A 20331-nucleotide genomic window follows, 5' to 3' on the forward strand; every position below is an offset into this window, starting at 1 on the left:
TCTCCATTAATATCCAGAAGTTAGAATTTCTCTAAAGTAATCTGACCTAAGGGGTAAATTTCCTAGAGATCAAACCTGGAAGTAGGGAGTTTTTCTTCCAAATGACACTCAATATTAAAGAGTTTTCTTTTTCTAAATTGTATTTCTTTTTCCAATTGTATTTGATTTCTAATAAAATCAAAATTGTAACTAGCCAATTTTGAAATGTGTTTAAATGATAATACCAAACATTTAAAAAAGAGTCAATGATTATCTAACTTTTGAGTATACACTGATGGATATTAGGACTCTAAAGAAAACGTGCTTTAAATAAAAGTTAATTGCATGAGAATAAAACAACTTTGAGGCTATCTAAATAATCAAATCTCTGACATAGAGCAGGAGACATCTGGCAATGTCTGGAGACATTTTTGGTTGTCTCAAGTGGGGAGGCGGAGTGGGAGGCGCTCCTGACATCTAGTGAGTAGAGGCCGAGAAGTCTGCTAAAGATTCTGCAGTGCCCAGAATGCCCCTACGACAAAGAACTACTTGGTTCCACTGTCAATAGAGTTTGAGGAACCCTGACATACTTACTTCTCTAGATGGACTTCAATAGCTCTTCATTGTCTAAATGTGCAGACTAAAATCAAAGGAATGGAGAAAATAACCCTAATATAACGTTTCTCCCTTTTGATTCTTTTTATAAGCTTTGCTTATCTTTGAATAAGAAACATGCAGAAGCACACGAAAGCAAATCTGAACTCCAGTCCTTTTATTCTGGAATGCGCCCAGAAGGAGCTGTTTCTTGTATGTCTTCATGTGATTCTCTCAGCACAGCTACGTCTTAGCCCTAGAATCCCTCCAAACAGGATATGCTTTCTGAGTTATTAAATTGAAGAGTGAAAAAAATCTGACAGTCACATGATTTTTGAAATAATGGCAGGCTCACTTTCTCATTTTTTGACTGCTAAAAACTGTCTCTATTTAAGGCAGCTATATCTGAAAAAGGAGCTCTAATGACTGCTCAGGAGTTGATGCTCCTTATGAACTCACATTAACTCTCCAATGATGTTTTCCTAATTTTCAAGTACTTTACATCTAGTAGAGATGAAATGCTGAACCTATTATAATAGAAAGAGAAGGAAGAAAACAAATTAGGCAGCAACTTGCTCTTATATTTTTTATAAGCTATACATTTCATTAAGCAGATTTTCTGCTACTCTGAGATCCTCTGGCACTCATGGTCATGGCAATGCCATTGAATTCCTAGTGAGAACAATTAGGTTTACCCAAGTTTCAAGTGGACAATTAAAGCAATAAATCAAAAATGAATGCTTTTGTTTGCGTTTTCGTTCAATTTTCTCAACATTAACAAGACCCATCACAAAAAGGGAAAAAGTTAGGTATGAATTTAAAAGAGCAATTCATTTACTAGGCATAGAGAAACTGAACATAGAAAGAGCAATAAGCCATTTTCAATTCCAAGGCCCTGGATTCATTCTGAAAATACATTTTCTCTCAATCTCATATCTTTAAGTCCTTGTAATTATTTGCCGAAATACTTTTGCTTTATTTTGCCTATTTCCTGAGTTTTTTCTTCTATAGGAGACTGGTGACACCTAGTAAGGACCTTGGAAAATGAGGCTGGCATTTTTTCTAAGTGTGGAGGTGTTTGGATTCTTGAAAGCAGCTCTATGCTGCATATTTTACTGCAAAGTCATGAGAGGAACTACAATACATACAGGAATATAAAGCTTGAGCTTTTAAATCTTCAAGGATCCAAATACCTAAAGCACGAAGGACATTTCTGCTTGAAATGCTGGGTAAGGGAACCCACTTAATAGCATTTTTTGGGAACCTACCATGTCATAGGTACCTTATCCACACTGCAGCTCATCTATTCCTTGTCGAGCTCTAACATGATAGATATTATCTCCATTTCACATAGTCAGAAACTGACTTTATTTGACCAAAGTCACACATAGATGGCGATCAGTATCTGAACCCAGATTTGTCTGGTTCAACGTTTAGTTTCTCCTAAGTATTCTGCTGTGCCTAGGGGGAATGTTTCTGGCATCTGGACCTGCCCTGTTCAGGAGAGCAGCCACCATTCAAATGTGGCTGTCTGAACTGCGGTGTGCCATAAAATACACATCGTACTCTGAAGACTTACACTAGGAAAAAAGTAAGATATCTCAATAATTTAAAATGTGTATTTCATGTTGAAATGAATACTTTGGATTAGATTAAATAATGTGTATTATTAAGATTAATTTCACCTGTCTAAGGTGGCTACAGAAAAAAACTAAAAATTACATAGGTGGCTCACATTATGTTTCTTTGTGGCAGCTCTGATTTAGATCATTTCTGCTTAGGTTTCCAGAAGTAAAATTAAGGGTTTCAAAGGGAAATTTTCAGGAATTTAAATCACCAATAGTTACTCGATCCTTAATTTACTGTCTTCTAAACTTAATAAACAGAGATCTTAAATTCCCTTAGAGAAAGCACTTCATGTTGCACAAATTAAATGGTCACCTGGTAACCCTACAGAGGGACCAGAGCACACCATGATAAACTAATTACAGTAAAGGCATAATCAGTGACTTTGTGGTTATATTTTGTACCTCCCAGTTCCAGAAATTCCTAGAGCCATTTCAGGCAGGGTGAGGATGGTATGTGTGTCAATCAGGAATCAAGAACCGATACAGAGGTTTCATTTTATTATGGGACACAGGTCTCAGAGCAAGTGCTACTTCTGTGGGACTCTTTCGATCATGATGTCCTAGCAGAGTGGTGGGTGTAGTAATAGATGCCAATGAATAAAAATTATAACTAGGACTCTAAATCCCATCACTGTGGTAGGTTGTGGGCCAGAAAGCTCCCCAGAGAATTGTATTTAAGATTAAAAAAACGAAGTCAACTAGTTCCACTGTGGGCGTATGAATTACGATGTGTCCCTTAAACAATGACAAAAGGTCACCTCTTTTTCAGGCATATAAGTTAATTACAATTAAAGCCTTAGTTATGAAAAGACTCTCTATTTTTTTAAAGGAGTCTTTGGATAAACTGTACAAGATTAGAGAAAATTTTGTTTGCAAACTGAGGTATTTAGCCCTTTTAAAACAAACTGGAAATTATTGATAAGTAATGTAGTCAAAAGCATAATTAGTGAATGCTTTCTAATGACAGAGGTGTCTAGTAAGTACTAAGAAAAGCATAAAGGAAGCAAACAATATAAAGTCTGCCCTCAGGGATGGAAGGGGTTTCCATGTATTAGCTGAGTGTTGTGAGGACTGGAAGCCAAGGCCTAGTTAGATCTCAACTCAACTCCTGATCAGATTAAAAGGTGGCTTCTTGGACCCTATATTTAAGTGGAAAGCTTATGTAAAATCATAGATGCAACTCATTCTCAATTAAGAAAGGACCCATGGGATCTTTGCCTTTCAGATAACTAGGCAGCCTCACTTAGCAGTCTACTGGGATAGAAGGGATCCTGTTATATTGTCACTGTCTATTAGCTGTACCTGTCATTTGGTATCACCAAATTGGGCCATACTGAACAGAAAGCAACCCTCACTTTCTGCCAAAACCCTTGTATCATAGATACTGATACTCTGAAACCCAGGAATGTCCTTGCCTGATAACATAACATAAAATAAAACAGAGAGTAAACATAACTGAAGATAACATAAAATAACTGAAGTTCTCCTAACTGTTGAGGTAGTGTTTGTCACAATGATTCAGATCATATATTAACTCTTCAGAGACAATCCAATTTTGTTCTACCTAAAAACTGCCACATATATTTGACTAAACACTATTACTTAGTCTAGGTTGATTAGGTCACAAGGGCTGGCTCAAAATGGACAAACTTTGGTGGACATTTAAAAAATATAACTGAAGGAAAGGGCCACTGTTTTAGTGCCCTTTGTTTAGTGCGTTGGTCCTGGTGTTGAGAAGTTGAGAGAAAAGCATTCAGGAATAGTCACAGAAGGGTTGGGAGTCAATGGGAAACTGCTGCTGGAAACACTGAGAGTAGATAGTAAATAATCGTGCTGGATAAATAAATATGTATAGATCCAAGGAAGCTATATACAGTTAAAAAAAAGAATTCATGCCTTTTTTTGTTGTTTGAAACTTTTATTTTCTTGATTATATTTATAGTTTTGTCACTATCCACACTGTGGCTTTTTAAAAAGCCTCAGCCACTGTGTGTGATTCTAGCCCCAATATAATAACCATCTCCTCACTCTTAGAATTCCTTTTCCCTTGGCACTTGGCCTTTCTATGCTTTGTATAAAATGAAGACCCTGGAAAATCAATACTTCCTTGTGAACTTGAATGGCTATATGAGCAGTGCCCAAACCAGCAGGACTAGAAAGGGAAAACCAGCTGGGTGATAGATATATTATGATCTCTCGGACAAAGCTGTAGCTGTGGGTGTGTCACAACTAAAAGGTCACGCTGACTCACCGGTAGAGTAAGAATTATGTAGGTGGACCAGGGTGAGGTAGGGCTGTCCTCAGGACTGTGTAGTTGGGATAGGAGAGGCAGTATATAACATCCATGGATTAAACACCCAGCTAACTACTCTCCTGAAAATGGTCTAGGTTCTACAAGACAAAAAGCTAGGTTCTTGACTGTATTAACTTATCAAGATTCAAGTCACTATATAATATGTTCATTCTTATGGTTTAAAATGAAAGCAAATGGCTTTGGTAACACAGAGATGACAGCTGAACTGCACCAGTATATTTAAGAATTTTAAATTGAATTCTGAGTTACCTTACCTTATAAAAATACATGTCAATATACTAAATATTAAAGATTCAGGATGGGGGATATTTAAAAATACGTTTTCCTTGAATCAGCACCAAAAATATCATTAGTTTTCTGTACACCTCGTGAAAATTTTTAAGTATAGGTAAGTTAAAATTATTCCTGATAAAAATCACACACTCCACAGAAATCATTAAAGATATATCCAAACAACTTTCAAATGCATTTTGACATCAAGGCCAGGCAATTCACTTGGAAGGATATAATGGGTACCACTGAATTTTTGTAATAAGACTTCTGATGTCAACTTTGTACTATGGGGATTTTTGACATCTCACACAAAGGAGGCACTGGTACTTAGAAACTTAAGAAAATGATTAGAACCGTTAAGACTGAGGTGAAGAATTTGTGCAGCCTTCCACAATTTCAAAGAGGTAGTGATAGACACTTGTCCTCCTGGCGATATCAAATGCAGTTTCTTCCAAGTTGTTTTTCAGACCTGGTTTGATGTAGCGGTTCATCAGGAGGAGTTCTAGAGTATCTTTGCTGTCTCTGTTCCCAGCAGCAAGATGTAAGGGGGTCAAGAGGCCTTTTGTTTGGGCATTGATATCTGCACCATGCTGAAGTAAGAAAGAAGCTACTCTAGTATTATTCCACTTACAAGCACTGTGCAGGGGTGTCCAGCCATCCACAGTCACTGCATGAACATCTGCTCCTTGTGCTATTAGCTCACGGACAACTTCTAAGTGTCCGCTGTAGGCTGCTCGGTGAAGAGGTGTATACTCATCTTCATCTCTAGTGTTCACATGAGTGGCCTTTTCAGAAAGTAGTCTCTGCACTGTAGTCAGCTAAAAAGGAAAAAAGAGATCTTTAAAAAACCTAAATCAAAACTAAGCAGTAAATTGAGAAAAACTGTCTGGTGGTGCTATATTGAATTAAGTTAAATAAAAACCTACTTGTTAGAAGATGACTTTAAAATAAAAATAAGATTTCATGTTTTGAGGGGAGAGGGCAATTGATTTGAGAATGGGCAAGTTATCCCTGGCTGGTGTGGCTCAGTAGATTGAGTGCCAGCCTGCAAACCAAAGGGTTCAATTCCCAGTCAGGGCACATGTCTGAGTTGTGGGCCAGGCCCCCAGTAGAGGGCACTTGAGAGGCAACCAGTGATATTTCCCTCCCTCTCTTCTACTCTCTTTAAAAATAAATAAATAAAATCTTAAAAAAAAAGAAAAAGAATGAACAAGTTCATGTTAACCATAAACTGTTGATTCTAAGACTGTGATTCTCTTAATAGCAAACCATTAAGGCTTATTGCACAAAAGCTTTAGCCTAGATAAGTAATACAGGCTATAATTGTTATTTAATATTTTATATGTCAGCTGTAAAGAAAACATAAGTACAGATTGATTTTTCTGTAGGAATAGCACACACACACCAATATACGTAATGTATAAAACTTTTAAAAATAAACTTCTTTATCAGAATGTAATGGTAACAAAGAAATCTAGACACGAAAGAACTCAATTCCTTCTAACTAAAACAACCCTAGACATGTGTTTTCAGGAAGTAATTTTCTGTTTGGTCTTTGGATGTCTGGTGAGACAAAGCATGCTCCAAAAATGCAAGACATTTTGTTATTAGTTTACTAACAGAGACATGCAGGAACTTAGTCAAGTGATGTAGAAGTGACTGAGTGGGAAGAACAGACTTTTGATGACAAATAGGATCATCTTACTTTGATGATCCTGGGCAAATTAATATTCCTGAATCTCAATTTCTTAATTTGTAAAAGGGAATAGCATTACCTATCTTTAGGGATATACAAGGATTAAATCAAACAATGCATTAAGGTACATGGTACAGTTGGTATCCAATATGTTAGTTCCCATCCTCCCTTTTCTAAATAGGACGTTTCTAAGATGATCCTAATGACAATATAAACGACTTAAAAATACAGATTGCTTGCCATCTTTATAGTTACTTATCCTTAAGCTCCCTCCTCCCCCAAATACCTAATTTGACTCTTTATAGCTTACCATGTGCTTTCAATGTACATCACCTCATTTGATCCTTAAAACCCTGTATAAAAGTGGCAGGTATTAAAGTGGCCATTTTTACTGATAAGAAAATAGAGGTTCAGAAATAGTAGGTTTTGCCCAGAGAGAGTTACAGACCAAATAGAGATTCAAGGACATGTCTTCTGTTTCCAAATCTAATACTTTTCCTGTTACATTATGATTTCTTCCTTAATTATTTTTTTTACCCGATTTTTTTCAGCAGCCCAAAGAAGCAATTTGCTTGGATCTTTTTCCATTTTTTTTTCTTGCAATTGATACCACTCTTCAGTCTTTTCATCTTGTTCCTCATCGTCATCAGAATTCCCTACCCAGTGACTTTGGGAACCGGTGGGAATAAGGTGTCCATGTGTTTCCAACAACTCAAGTTGGTTAAAGTGTTCAGAAAAGTCCAAGGAATTCTCTGGGTCTGGTTGTCCATCATTATTTACTTTCTCTTTTTCCATTTTTACTACTTTTCTAAACATAAAGCATTTCAAATACCATGGTACAAATAATCTTTTTAGAGATGAATTATGTCTGCTTTATTTTATTCCTCAAGATCTGAAAATACAAACAAAAATTATTAGCAAAACAGTAATTGAGGCTTTATCAACAGCATATATAAGTCTTATACACATACACAAATAAACCCTGTTTAAACTCGTTGGTGTTTATTGATACCCTTTATATTCACTAAGTATCAGAGCTGATAGATTTCAGTTATCTGTATCTTTAATAACCTAAAAGTTCTTTTTTGCTGTTGTTGTTTTCTTCTAAGTCAGTGGTTGTAACTGTACAGGCAGACCTTGTTTTATTGCACTGTGCTTTTTTGTGCTTCACAGAAAGATGTTATGTTTTTTTACAAATTGAAGACAAGACCCTCCACCAGCAAAAAGTTTACCATTAGCTTTATTTCAGTGGTCTGAGGTATGCCTGTTATTTATTTTAAACCTACTGGTTTAGAGACTATATTGTATTATGAAAAGAGTGAGAAATGCTTGAAGCTTTTAAATTATAACTAATAAAACAGACACATTTTTTAATAAACTAGACACACAGATACTGTAGAGCAGAAACAAAAACTTCTAAACAAAAATCTATTTGAAAGAATCAGGGAGTCTTAGAGATAGAGTAGCCCCAATGGACATGTGTCCCAATCTCTCATCAGTGCAGATATCTTTATCATGACATCTGTAAAGGTTATCCTATTTCTACTTTAATAATTTCAGGCTTGGAAAAATTCACTGCTGTAAAAGTAGTCCGATTCATTGACAGACAACTACCGTTCTTAATTAGCTTCCTGTTTTGAAACTGAATTTTGGCTGGGATTCACCCCTCCATTTAACAAATATGGCTGGTGTGTGCCAGTCTCTGGGTACTAGGACTCAATAATGAACAAGATCCACATCTGAACCTCAAGAAGCTTACGGTCAGGCTGGAGTGACTGGCAAAGACAGCAGGGTAAGTGCGATGATAGGACAGTGTCCAGATACAGTGAGCGTTCTGGAGGGTCTAAATTACCCTGGACCTAAGGGATTAGAGAAGGCTTCCCAAAGTATGTGATGCTTATTCTGATAGCCTGCCATATTAATTTGTAAACCACTATCAGCTTAAAGAGTTACACAGCATATTAAATGTTAACCAATCAAAGAAAATGAGAAGAATGGATATTTTAAAAATACCATTTCCACTTATCGGAGTGATTACTATGTGAGGTATATAAATGTCTAATTACTATGCTATACACCTGAAACAAGTATTATAATACTTCATTCCAACTGTGATGGAAAAATACATTTTCAAAAATACCACTTTCAGCCTCCCAACTCTATTTGTTTGAGATCATCTCTTTCAAGGCTCTTTTCAGATGTTATTTCTTTCATTAAGTCTTTCTTGATCTTCCAAATTATCTTCTCCTTCTCTTGTTTCTACTTTTTTTGTGTGCTATATATTGTCTTATTTCACCACTAATTTTTGTTGTTTTGGACTCTTAAAAGATAGTAAGTTTACATATAGGGACTATATTGAACTTATATTTATGTCCCACTTACATACAGAAATATTGTACAATTAAATTTAATTAAAACCCTATCACTTGATTTTGACTGGAATGGATTCTGAGAAGTTGCAGAGTTAGTCATACTCCTAAGATATTTATTTCTTTATACCTAATTTTACAAGTTTAATAGTATACAATCCTAATGTAGCATTAGATTTTGTTACTAGTGCCAAGAGCATTAAACTTGAGTTTAAGTCTATCACTCATGACTAGTACCTTCTGGGGGCCTGTTACTTCATTGTAAAATGTAAGGATTTTACTAAGGAACTTCCAAGGCCTCTCCAACTTATCAGTCTATGACAGACACTAATGAGAATTGCTTTATATTTAAATAGTTCTTTCTTTTTTCTTTATTCTCAAGTTATTCCCTGGGCTTTGCAAAACAAAAGTGACCATGCATCAATTCATAAAACAACAGATACTAGTAACATAAAATTCACTTGTTAATTACATCAATTTATAGCACAGATCTCATGGCCCACATTTCCTTTTCATGAAGACTCTCTTTAAAAAAAAATAAATTTCGAATTTACTGCTCCAGATACAATAATACTACACATAAAAATTTCTTGGATTTAATTTAAAAAGTTAAACCCAGGTGCATCTCATTGATTCAGGTTTTAAAAAGTCAATCAGGCTTCTTACTTGATTATATTCCACCCGGAAGAAATGGGGGATGTTTCTTAACCTAAGGGGCACATTCACAAACAACTCAGTGACAGGTGGGGCCATAAACCCCATTTTACAGGTGAAGGAAGCTGAGGTTCGAATAGATTAAAACAACTTAGATAACGGAACTTCAATGGAATTGAAAGGCTTTTCTAAATCAAAAGTTACACATTATTTTTTACTGCACTATATTCTCCTGCCAGCACAAAGCAATACAGATGTGCCAAATCCAGGTTCAAGGGCTAAGGGGAAGCAGGGGAAAGCTTGTAAAATTGAGGATCTGAATGCTCTACCTCTGGGGAGTGGGAGTAAGGGGGAAGGCCACCAGTCCCGGCCTCCGGCACCGGCTGGTCGCTTCACAGGACCGGGAATAGCTCTTGCGGCCTCCGGAACAGCCGACAGCAGTGTCCGTGACGCGGCCGGAGTCGACAGGTGACCCACCCCTACCCTCACAAGAGTTCTTCGGTGGCACCAGGCGACCTGTAACCCTGGTACTGAGCAGGGAGGAGCTACCCACCTTACGGAGGATAAGCCGCCGCTGAAAACCTCGCTTCCGGGGTTAGTCCCAAAGGCTACTCAGGATTGGCTCTTATACGAGGGCGGGGCCTCACTGCTACTTTCCCTGCTCCTTCACTTATTAGACAGCCAATGAAAGTCGAAGAGGACTTGAAGTGCTAGCGTCATCAATGAGGTATCGCGAGAGAAAGAGTTGGCTCTTTTCTCCCGCTTCATTCCGGTTTAGGCCAAGCAGTTCTCAGAGGCGAGCTCAGGCTGGTCTGGTGCTTTTCTGCTCACGAATCTCACTACTTCTTCCCGGGTAAAAGACAGCCTTGGGTCCCGATGATGTAGCTTTGGAGAGTTTTACGAGTGCGGTAATTTAGGAGTCGTGCCCGTCTCCTACATTTGCAGCATCCCGGGCGGAAGCCCAAAGTGGATTGACCCTCTTTGAAGAATGGGCCGAGGGGGCTGGGGAGGAGCCCTTGGAGGGTTCCGCGTGGGGCATGCTGAGGCTTGAAATCACCACGGCACTGGGGATCTGGACGTGGGAGAGGTTGTTTAGCGTAGGCAGCCGCTCCTCCCCAAGTATGCTGGCCGTTTGTTTTGCTGGCGGCTGCTGTTTCCCCGTAGACCACGTGTTTCTGTTTCTTGACACTTGCTCTAAACGCGGGTCCGTTCTCTTTACAAAACTAGCCCATTCCTTTAGAAAATCATGTGTCTAAGCAGGAAGTAGAGATTCGCCTCCATGCCTCAGAGTAGTAGCCTATACATGCACCTTAAACACTTCTGCACATTCAGAGTTGTTCGTGTGCTAAACCAGAACTTAGCGTGTGTGACCCTTTTTGCTCATTAATTTAGTAGTTTCCCATAGGGCATGGAAAAGGAATATAGAAGATGAGCCTAATCATAATGGTGAAACTAGAATGGCACTCATTTCTATCCTTAGCTCTTAAAAGTACGGTAGGTGCTTGGATGAAAAATGGGACTTCCACTACTGCCAGTATGCCTTTTTAAAATGCGTGTTTTATAATAATATGATTTTGTTTTTAGAATTTGGAACCGAGTGTGTGTTCTGACATTTGAGCTAAGGACCAGGGGTTACTTGGAGAGAAAACTGGTCCTCGAGTAACTGGACTGACCACAGAAATGAGTCCTGCAGAAGCCCTGTAAGCACCTGTCTTCTGGAATATTTTTGTTGCTTTGGGTTTCCAGAACCTGTCAACTCTGATCAACCTAAAAGAAAACATTTAATAAATTAGCACTAAATAGCTTAACTATAAATAAAAGTGATAGTCATTAAAAAGAATATTTGGAATGTTTAAAAACTCACACTATGTTTATTAACTAAAAGGTAATACGCAGCAATAGATTGGGTCTTGCAGTAATTTGGTCGTGTTGCTATAGTATGTAAATTTATGTTCTTAGGTATTGTCTTAAAATATTGGATCTATAAATATTCTTGAGCTTTCATGATAAAGTCTTAGTTAAGGGAAGTCTGTTGAAGCACATTTGTAGAGGACTAAACTGCTGTAGTAATTGGAAATAGTTTTGAGTAAAATGAAAATAAAAGGAACAATTATGTGGAAAAAGCTTTAGACTTGCAGTCGTTCACCGTAGTTTCAATTCCTTCGTTAATTCTGTGTGATCTTGAGCAAGTTAGCAATTTTCTAAACTTTGCCTCAGTGTCTTCATTTGTATAACTGGAATAAAAATGCCTTTCTCCGATTTTGATACGAGAGTCATATGAAAATACTTCATAAGTGTCTGTGGAAACAGGGAGGTAGTGTGATCTGAAACTGTTCATATCTACCTTTTTATACATAGGAATCAGAACTGTGTGCATATCATTTTTAAAGTTTATAAAACGAAGTGTTTTCTGGAAAAATCTCTTGCATATAAAGATTTGAATTTTGGAGATATATTTTAAATCTGTAATGATAGTTTAGTGGAAAATAGCCTGAATTTTAAAACGATTTTAGTCTAGTTTCTAATACTTAGTTGTGCAATAAATCAGCTAATTTCTCTGTCTAGCCTTCTTATTTTTCAGAGATAGCAATAGCTAACTCTACTTGTGTGAGTTGAGATGAGATCATAGATATAAAAATACTTTAAAAAATGTTAAAACATACATTAAGTTTGAGAGTATTAGTAACTATTATGTTGCTGCTTCCCATGAAAGTACCTTTGAATACTAACCAATGTGAATGGAATTATACATAACTCTGTTTTGTTTCTTGACCAAGTGTTTGTTAAGGAAACACTTCACATTGTATAGAGAGAGTCAAATAAGCAACTTCAGGGGCCTGAATGTAAGTTACTAATTTATTAACATGGAATATACTTATAAAATAAGAGGAAGGGCTTTTTAAATTAACCAGTTAGCTCTAATTTTCCCTAGAGGAGTACAGAATGGATAAATAGCAAACTTAGATAAGGTGTCAAATCCTCTTGGGTTTTTGCTATGAAACAGAATAGGAAAACAATAAAGCTTTTAGGTCCAGGGTACAAATGAGTGTAAAACTGGTTGTGACAAAGTTATAAATTTTTGAAGCAGTCACAGACCTTTTTAAAATTTATTTACATTGGTTCTGTATTGAATTAGTGTTAGGCAAACTATGTGAGGAGAAAGATCTTTTGAATACTTCCAATTTTCAGACCTAGTTTAAAGACTAGAAAAGTGATTTTACTCCAAAACTGCTGTCACTTATTTTATAAGTTTTGGTTTCAATTTACCAGAACATTCTTTTAATGAGTTATATTGAAACATTTCTTTTTTAATACAGTGATGATGAAAATACGTTTAAAATCTTAGTTGCAACTGATATTCATCTGGGATTTATGGAGAAAGATGCAGTCAGAGGAAATGATACATTTGTCACACTTGATGAAATTTTAAGACTTGCCCAGGAAAACGAAGTAAGTTTGGTTAATGTTTTTGCAGTTTCTCCTGTGTTCCCCTATTCATCAGGCTCCTTTTCCTTCTTAGAATTAGAGGTTTGTTTTGTATGCTTATGGGCTCACAGTACCTGTTTAAATAACAATATACTAAAAACCCAGCGCAGGTTTTGTGTGCTTTGTGCCCTGAATTCAAGTAGGATCTACTTTTGAAAACACTCTGTAAAAATTCACAAATACCGATGAGGTATTTTCTGAATGCAGAAATGCCATAGTTTCTACTTTCAAGGAACATATAGCAGACAAATGTGAGATAAGACAAATGTCTAAAATATAAGGTCCTATGTGATAAGAACCAAAAGAAAATTATAAAGAGCCTTTTCTGTGATTTTAGACATAGAAGAGATGATATTTAGATGAGGATAGCAAGCGGAGTTCAGTGAAGGAGATGGCATTTAACTTGGGCTTTCAAAGGTAGTCTTTGGACCATGAAGAGCATAGAGAAAGTACATTTCAAGGAAGGAGGAGGAAGGGCACACAGGTGAGACAATATGAGATATGTTAGGGGAACGGCAGGTCTGGTCAGCTCACCGGTAGGCCATGTATTTGTCAGAAAGCATGTTGAAAGACCAGAAACGTGGTTTGAACTGCATTAAGGAGAACTTCAAATTCTAGATTGAGGAGTTTGTACCCAATTCAGTAGAAAGGCTTCTGGCCACAGGGTATACAGCATGAATTGGAGACCAGTTTGAGGCCTTTTTAAAGTGGTAGCGGGGGCTGGGAAAGAGGAAGTGAATGCAAGAGATCTTCCAAAGATGGGATTCGCATACTTTGATTGGTTTGTTGTAGGACGTGGGAATGAGGGAGTAGAGAATGGCAGTGACTCTAAGTGTGTTAAGTTTGGGAAAATGGTGGTGCCAATAATAGAAATACGTTTTAGGTAAGAAGGAACTGCTAGGAAGATGATGAATTCTGATTTAGGTCATTTGGGTTGGGAGATTCCAATAGGACATTCAAGGAAACATTCCAGCAGGCAGTTGAAATGTCTGTCTAGGGCCCAAGAGAATCCTGTCCTTTCTTTTCTAACTCTAAAGTGTTAAAATATTTTTTTTTTTCCTGAGTATAAGCTTTTTATCCTACTTTGGCCTTTTCTTCTATTTTCTTTTGTTTTCCTTCCCTGCATTCCTTAATTTTAACTGTCCCCTCCCCTCATGGCCCCATGCTGATACCTCCGGATGCACATTACATTTACTTGTTGCCTTCATTTTTCCTGACTCTTAAGTCCTGTATTTTGTAGGGCCTGCGCCATCTACCAGCCTTATTTCTACTCCCTAGTTCCTTAGTGTCTTTTTTTTTAACTTTAATTTTGAAACAATTGCCAGTCTTAGAAAAGTTGCAAGAATAGCACAAAGAATTTTTTACCCTTCACTCAGTTTTTCCTACATTTTACCACATTTGCTCCATCCTCTCTCTGTTTACACACACACGTAATTTTGCGAACCATTTTAGAGTACATTGTGTATATAACAACAGTGGGCTTACCAAAACCAGGAAATTAATATTGATGCAATACTATTATGTAATTTTAAGATGTTACCAATTATCTTGGTAATGTCTGTTACGGCAGTCTGGGGGCAGGTAGGTGGTATCCAAATCTGCATCCAAGACTGCATTTTGCATTTAGTTGCCATGTTTCTTTCGTCTGTTGTATCTGTCTGTGTCTTTCATGACTGACATTGTGGAAGAGTACAGGCTAGTTATTTTGTAGAACATTCCTCAGTTGGGTATGTCTGACACTTCCTCATGATTAGATTCACTTTTGGCAGGTGTACCACAGAAGCGAGTCGCTGTGTCCTTCTCAGTGTCCCCTGGAGTCACAAACCAGTTTCTAGAAATTAAAAGAATTTTTTCTTCTGATAAATATACATAATAAAATTTACCATCTTAATCATTTTTAAGTATATACACTTCAGTAGCCTTAAGTACATTGACATTGTGTAACCAATCTCCAGATCTCTTCATCTTGCAAAAGTGAAACTAACCATTTAAACAACTCCCCTTTTCCCCTTCCTCCTAAAATTTTTATTTGTCTTGTTGTTTTGTTTCTTCTATGCTTTTGGTTACAATTGTTTTCTTCCATTACTCAAATCATGTTCATTTTTGAAGATCATTTTTGAAGATCTAGCTTAAATCCCAAATTTTATTAAAACTTCTTTGACTACTGTAGAAATGGAACATTTTTCCCTTTCTGTCCAGGTTCTTTGGTTAGTCTGATAATTACACTGACAGATTAACAGGAGAAAAAAAAGTTTCATACATAAAAATATGAGGCTACTTGGTAATCAGGTAATTGAGGCTTACCTACCATCCTGAGCAAAAGAAGAAGGGGTTCCAGGTGGGGGGCTTTGAAGGGGAGGAAGGCACTTCACAGGAAGATGGGAAGAGCAGATGCTTGGTAAACAAATGCTTGGTTTGCTATGCAGATAAGTCTTTCTGACTTTGGTAATAGCTTTCTTGCTGGTATAGGCTCTCTATCCAAACTCTTGGCAGTTAAGGGAGAGGTAGAAATGTTTTTCCTGAGTCAGCTGGGTCTTGATTGCCTTCAGCACAAAACATGCCAAAGTAGCACATTTTGGGGTGGCACATTTGGGTCCCCCTCACTACTGTAGCCCACAGTGATTTGTACTGCTGGGTTCCTTTGTTTTTTTATAGTTAAAAACTTAAGTAAATTTCTTCAGGTAGGTTGTATCCTTCTTGAAAGCATCAGTGTGTTGGACTTTATTTTGGTATGGTTTTGTCCTCTCTGGTTGTTGCTAGAATATTCTTCCTCGGAGTCTCATTTATCCTTCATAGTGCCACCGTGCAGGCAAATCCCTCCCAGCCTCACTGTCCTCGGAGGAGTATCCTTTCCTCAGAACTCATTGTAATGTCATCTCTGCTCCTGGTTGATTTACATACCCGTTCCAGTGCATGTTAGTCTGACTTATCTTAAATGCATAAGTTTGTTTCTTCCATTGATTTTGAACATTGTTAGGATAGGAATGGTATTTTATTTATCATTGTATCCTCAGGGCCTAGTGCAGGGTATTGTGTATTGTCAGTAATGAGGTCAGGGACATTATCTATTTTGTATATTGCTGTTTCCTTAGCTGCCACTGCCTCTAGAAACTCTAAATAATTGTTGAATAAATTGCATGAATGATTTGGATTGAATTGGCTCTTTTTCATAGGTTCTATTAAAGCAATGAGTTTATTCTTGGTTTGACTAATGGGAAAAATGTGGTCACTTTGGGTTGCAACAGTGAGAAACTTGGTGTTGTCATTTAAAGATAGATTTTTTTGAAGGTGGCCTAGGAACCTAAATTGTAGTCAAATTAATCACCAGATTGGAAGGTCCTTTGAAGGAATAAAATACAAAATTTTACATTTCCATATAGGATAGCATTTTATATGATATGTTTTTCCACCTCTTTCATCTGTTAGAAAAATTTTATCTATAAAACATACTAATTTTAACACTTTTCTGCTGATTAGGTGGACTTTATTTTGTTAGGTGGTGATCTTTTTCATGAAAATAAGCCTTCAAGAAAAACGTTACATACCTGCCTGGAGTTATTAAGAAGATACTGCATGGGTGATCGTCCTGTACAGTTTGAAATTATCAGCGATCAGTCAGTCAACTTCGGTTTTAGTAAGTAAGTACATTTACATAAAGTTCCTTAGGTAGGATATTTTCTGTATAAGACACACAAACACATTAACAATGAGCCATTTCTCTTTCATTATAACCTATTTTCATAGTAAATGTAATTCTTTGAATTTTCTGTACATCATTATGTTAATTTCTGTTTCTCTAATTAATTGTGGGACTGAGTATCTTCTTGAAATCTTATTTTTACATTTTGGTATCTTCTGTTTATATCCTTTGCCCATTTTAAAAATTGGGATTTTTACCTATTGCTACTGACTTTGCAGAAAGTATTTATATATTCTAGATACTAAGCTTTCGTTAGGCATGTATTTTTTTTCCCCAATCAGCGGATTATCTTTTGACTTTGTTTATGGTGCCGTCCGTTGAATGAAGTCGGACTGAAGGCTTTTTTAAATTTTATTTAGATTTATGCTTTTGGGACTTATTTTGATATCTACCAAGAACCCCATGTCATGAAGATCTCAAGGTTTTTCTTAAACATTGTATTTAGGATACACTTTGGATTTAGTTGAAATGTTCTGTTAGTCTTCAGCCTATCCCAGTTTCTTGGTCTTCCCATATATTTTATGGCCCTGACACTTTTGAAGTGTACTGGACATGTATTTTAATAGAATGTCCCTTGATTTGGCTTTTTCTCATGATTAGACTAGGATTATGTTTTGGGGGGAAGAATATTCCCCACAGAGGTAAAGTGCTTATCAGGAGTACATGCTCTCAACATGGTTTTTCACGGGTGAGGTTACCGGTGGTCACTGGGTTAAGCTGGTGGCTGCCAAGCTGGTGGACACCAGGTTCCTCTGCTGTCAAGTACACTATTTTTACAGTGGAGTTTCTAAGTGTAGCCTGCGCTCAAAGATAGGGAATTAAGTTCTACTTTCAGGAGAGAGGAAGAAGTATTAAAGAATTTATGGCCATCGTTAAAACCACCACTGGAACATACTAAATATTTTGGGAGGGATATTTTGAGTCCAAGCAACTATTCTGTTTCCCCTCAATGTTTGTCCACTAATTTTAGCATGTATTAGTGGCTCCTGCGTTTAGCAGTTCTACTGTGGTGTTCTAATGATGATTTTCTATTTTCCACATTCTTTGCACATTTATTTATTGACTGACATTCTTTAGTAAGAAATATCTGTCCTTTGTCTCATTTATGTATTTATTCAATTGTCTGTGTCATTAGGAACTAATTCAGTTTATTAGTATGAACTCATTTTTTTTCTTTGGGTTAGAATTTAATACTTTGTGATCTATTTTGTAGTTTAAATAAATTTTACCAGCTTTAGCCATTGGGTGTTCTTTTAGACTGCCTCCTGTATCCTTTAGACATAGTAAATTTTTGATGTAGGAATTTAGTAGATGAAGGCAGCATCTCATATCTCCATGAAAAATATGGATTATTCAATAAAAGTACTAGAAGAAACTTTTACAAGTTTTTTTGAAAATCTAGATGTGGAAAAGGCTTTTCTAAGTATGGCACAAACCTTGGAGCCTTAAGAGAAAAGATTAGTACTTTTTCTTTGGAAAAGTAAATTTCTGTGTGGCAAAAACTGCCTGAAATAAAGCCAAAAGTGAGAGTTCAACCAGGTAAAATATTTGCAACTAATTCCAAAGTAAGGTCTAATTTCCACAATAGGTAAATAGTTCTTTCAAGTCAATAAAAAATATCTGAATTAGTTAAAAAATAGGTAGAGAATAAGGACACAGCTCACAGAAAAGGAAATAAAGTTGCATTTAAATGGATTAAAAGAATATAAAAACTATAAAATGAAGCTCATTTATAAGAAAGATACAAAATGAAGTATACTGAAATATTTTTCTCCTATTGATTAGCATAGATCAATGATTTGCAGTCCTGATGCACATTATTGTTAACTTAGGAATCTTAAAAAATATTTATGCTCAGTCTTTAGGCTGATTAATCTCTTTGAGTGTGTCATGGACATTGGTATTTCTTGAAAGAGTCCTAGATAACTCATGCAGCTAAAATTTAGAACCGCTCGCATAGATTTAAAGGCTTGATAATAAAGTATGTTGTGGAGTAAGGCAAAACTGTCTCTCGTGCATTGCCATTGTATTATGTGTAGATTTGTTCAGTCTCTGTGGAGGGAAGTTGGCAGTAGCTGTCAAATGCATAAATGCACACAAATTCTTTGACCCAGCAATTCCCTTCTAGATATTTTCCTATCCTCTTAACAAGGGTAGTGTTGTACAAGATTACTGACTTGAACGTTATTTGTAAAAGACTGGAAATGGTCTAAATATCCATTTGTAGGCGACTACTTAAACACATTATAATAATCAATACCATGGAATACTGTCCAGCCAGAAAAGCACTAGGAAGCTCCTCATGTACTGACGTAGAATGATTTCTAAAATATGTTAAATGATAAAAGCAGTGTGTAGTAATCTATGTTGTGCTATTATTTGCATGAGAAGGAAGATGCATTTATTTGCTTTTACGGGTATAAGATAATTTTGCAAAGATACACTAGAAATTGTTAACATCATTTGCCTCCGAGCAGAGGAGCTAGACAACTGGGAACAAGAGTGGGTGGGAGATTTAAGTTGCACAAGTAGTAAGTGATAGAGCTGGAGTTTTTAGTTTAGGTCTTTTGGATTAAAAGTGGATGTGTTTCTTGCCCTCCCCTTTTACAAATAAAAACATTGTACAATGACTTTTAAAATTTTGAAAACCTATCAATGCCCCATTAATTAGATATACCACTCTTTTATACAGTTCACAAGCATCATTCATTGTAGGGTTTTCTTTCAAAAAGCATAGTACTTTGACATATTTTCAAACTTGAATTGAAATGAATTGTTGCCTGTGATTTTATTTTTTTAAAGTTCCAAACTTGTCATTTTTCCACTTAGATCATCCAGTTTGTCTGTAACTGCATTATTTTTTGAAGGAGGATACTGGGGGAAACAGCTTTTGTCTCTTACAGAACCTTTAATTACCTTCTTTTAAAAAATTTTATTTTTTAAGGTTTCCATGGGTGAACTACGAAGATGGCAATCTCAACGTTTCGATCCCGGTGTTTAGTATTCACGGCAATCACGATGATCCCACGGGGGTAATTATTGGGTTCTTACCATGTGTTGAAATTTTAGAAATGATTTAGTGTGTCTGTAGAAAATAATTTTTAAAGGAGTTAAAAAGTCAAGTTGACTTTTTATCATTCATACATGCTTTTATACTACTTTTTGAGATAATTTTTAAAAATCTGGAATAATAATTGGTATGTGATGTATGCTTTTACTTTATTAGAGCTGAGATTAACAGTAAGTAACCAGGAGTAGGAATAAGCCAACATCTGTCTTTTGTATAATGCTTTACAGTTTACCAAGTGCTCTTGTATCTCGTATCTCATAGAATCTCACCTGTAGGAAATGATTATTTCATCAAAGTTTTAAATGTAAATTAGGGCATCTTATTATCTGTTTATATGGAGGCAATAATAGAGGTCCCTGAACTGAAAATATCTTTTCGTGTTATTGGTAATGAATATTATAAATTACTAGTTATCTAGTTCTCCCCACCCCCGCCCACCCACATTTTAAGTGGCCTGCTTAATATTACAAAACACTTATTTCATGGCTAGTTTTTAATTTTCAGTGGCTAAGACATCATAAGTTTTGATGAAATGTTCATTTTCTATTTAGCATGTGATTCCAATTGC

At 36.4% G+C, this 20331-nt stretch overlaps 2 protein-coding genes across 5 annotated transcripts in view; one reads left to right on the top strand and one right to left on the bottom strand.

Annotated features, from left to right (window-relative positions):
* Positions 1-1106: 1106 nt before the first annotated feature.
* ANKRD49 (ankyrin repeat domain 49) lies at positions 1107-10165 on the bottom strand. 2 transcript variants are annotated; one of them, XM_045183563.2, is made up of 3 exons: positions 10061-10165; positions 7022-7376; positions 1107-5606 (listed from the first exon to the last, which is right to left on the bottom strand). In XM_045183563.2, the coding sequence occupies exons 2-3, from the start codon at positions 7298-7300 to the stop codon at positions 5145-5147; spliced, it is 741 nt and encodes a 246-aa protein (XP_045039498.1). In that variant the 5' UTR covers positions 7301-7376; positions 10061-10165; the 3' UTR covers positions 1107-5144. The 2 variants fall into 2 exon arrangements, with proteins under 2 accessions (XP_045039498.1, XP_024430408.1); XM_024574640.3 differs by lacking the exon at positions 10061-10165 and adding an exon at positions 9837-10054.
* Positions 10166-10239: 74 nt separating this feature from the next.
* The window catches only part of MRE11 (MRE11 homolog, double strand break repair nuclease), a 66643-nt gene continuing 56551 nt past the window's right edge, over positions 10240-20331 (top strand). Inside the window, exons 1-5 of one of the 3 annotated variants that reach the window (XM_024574597.3) lie at positions 10240-10360; positions 11092-11207; positions 12825-12957; positions 16471-16631; positions 19638-19725. In XM_024574597.3, coding sequence (XP_024430365.2) covers positions 11188-11207; positions 12825-12957; positions 16471-16631; positions 19638-19725 — 402 coding nt within the window. In that variant the 5' untranslated portion in view covers positions 10240-10360; positions 11092-11187. Of the gene's footprint in view, positions 10416-11091; positions 11208-12824; positions 12958-16470; positions 16632-19637; positions 19726-20331 lie in introns of all 3 variants that reach the window. The other 2 variants (XM_024574596.3, XM_045183562.3) reach the window with 2 other exon arrangements.

Source organism: Desmodus rotundus, chromosome 5, assembly GCF_022682495.2.
Source record: "Desmodus rotundus isolate HL8 chromosome 5, HLdesRot8A.1, whole genome shotgun sequence".
In the NCBI taxonomy this organism is placed as follows: domain Eukaryota; kingdom Metazoa; phylum Chordata; class Mammalia; order Chiroptera; family Phyllostomidae; genus Desmodus; species Desmodus rotundus.

Bases quoted from the DNA above. Each gene is read 5' to 3' on its own strand.
- ANKRD49 (XM_045183563.2), bottom strand. From the start codon at position 7,300: ATGTTTAGAAAAGTAGTAAAAATGGAAAAAGAGAAAGTAAATAATGAT. The intron at 5,607-7,021 runs GTAAAAAAAATA...TTTCCTTTTTAG, and splicing joins GGGCTGCTGAAAAAAATCGG to CTGACTACAGTGCAGAGACT.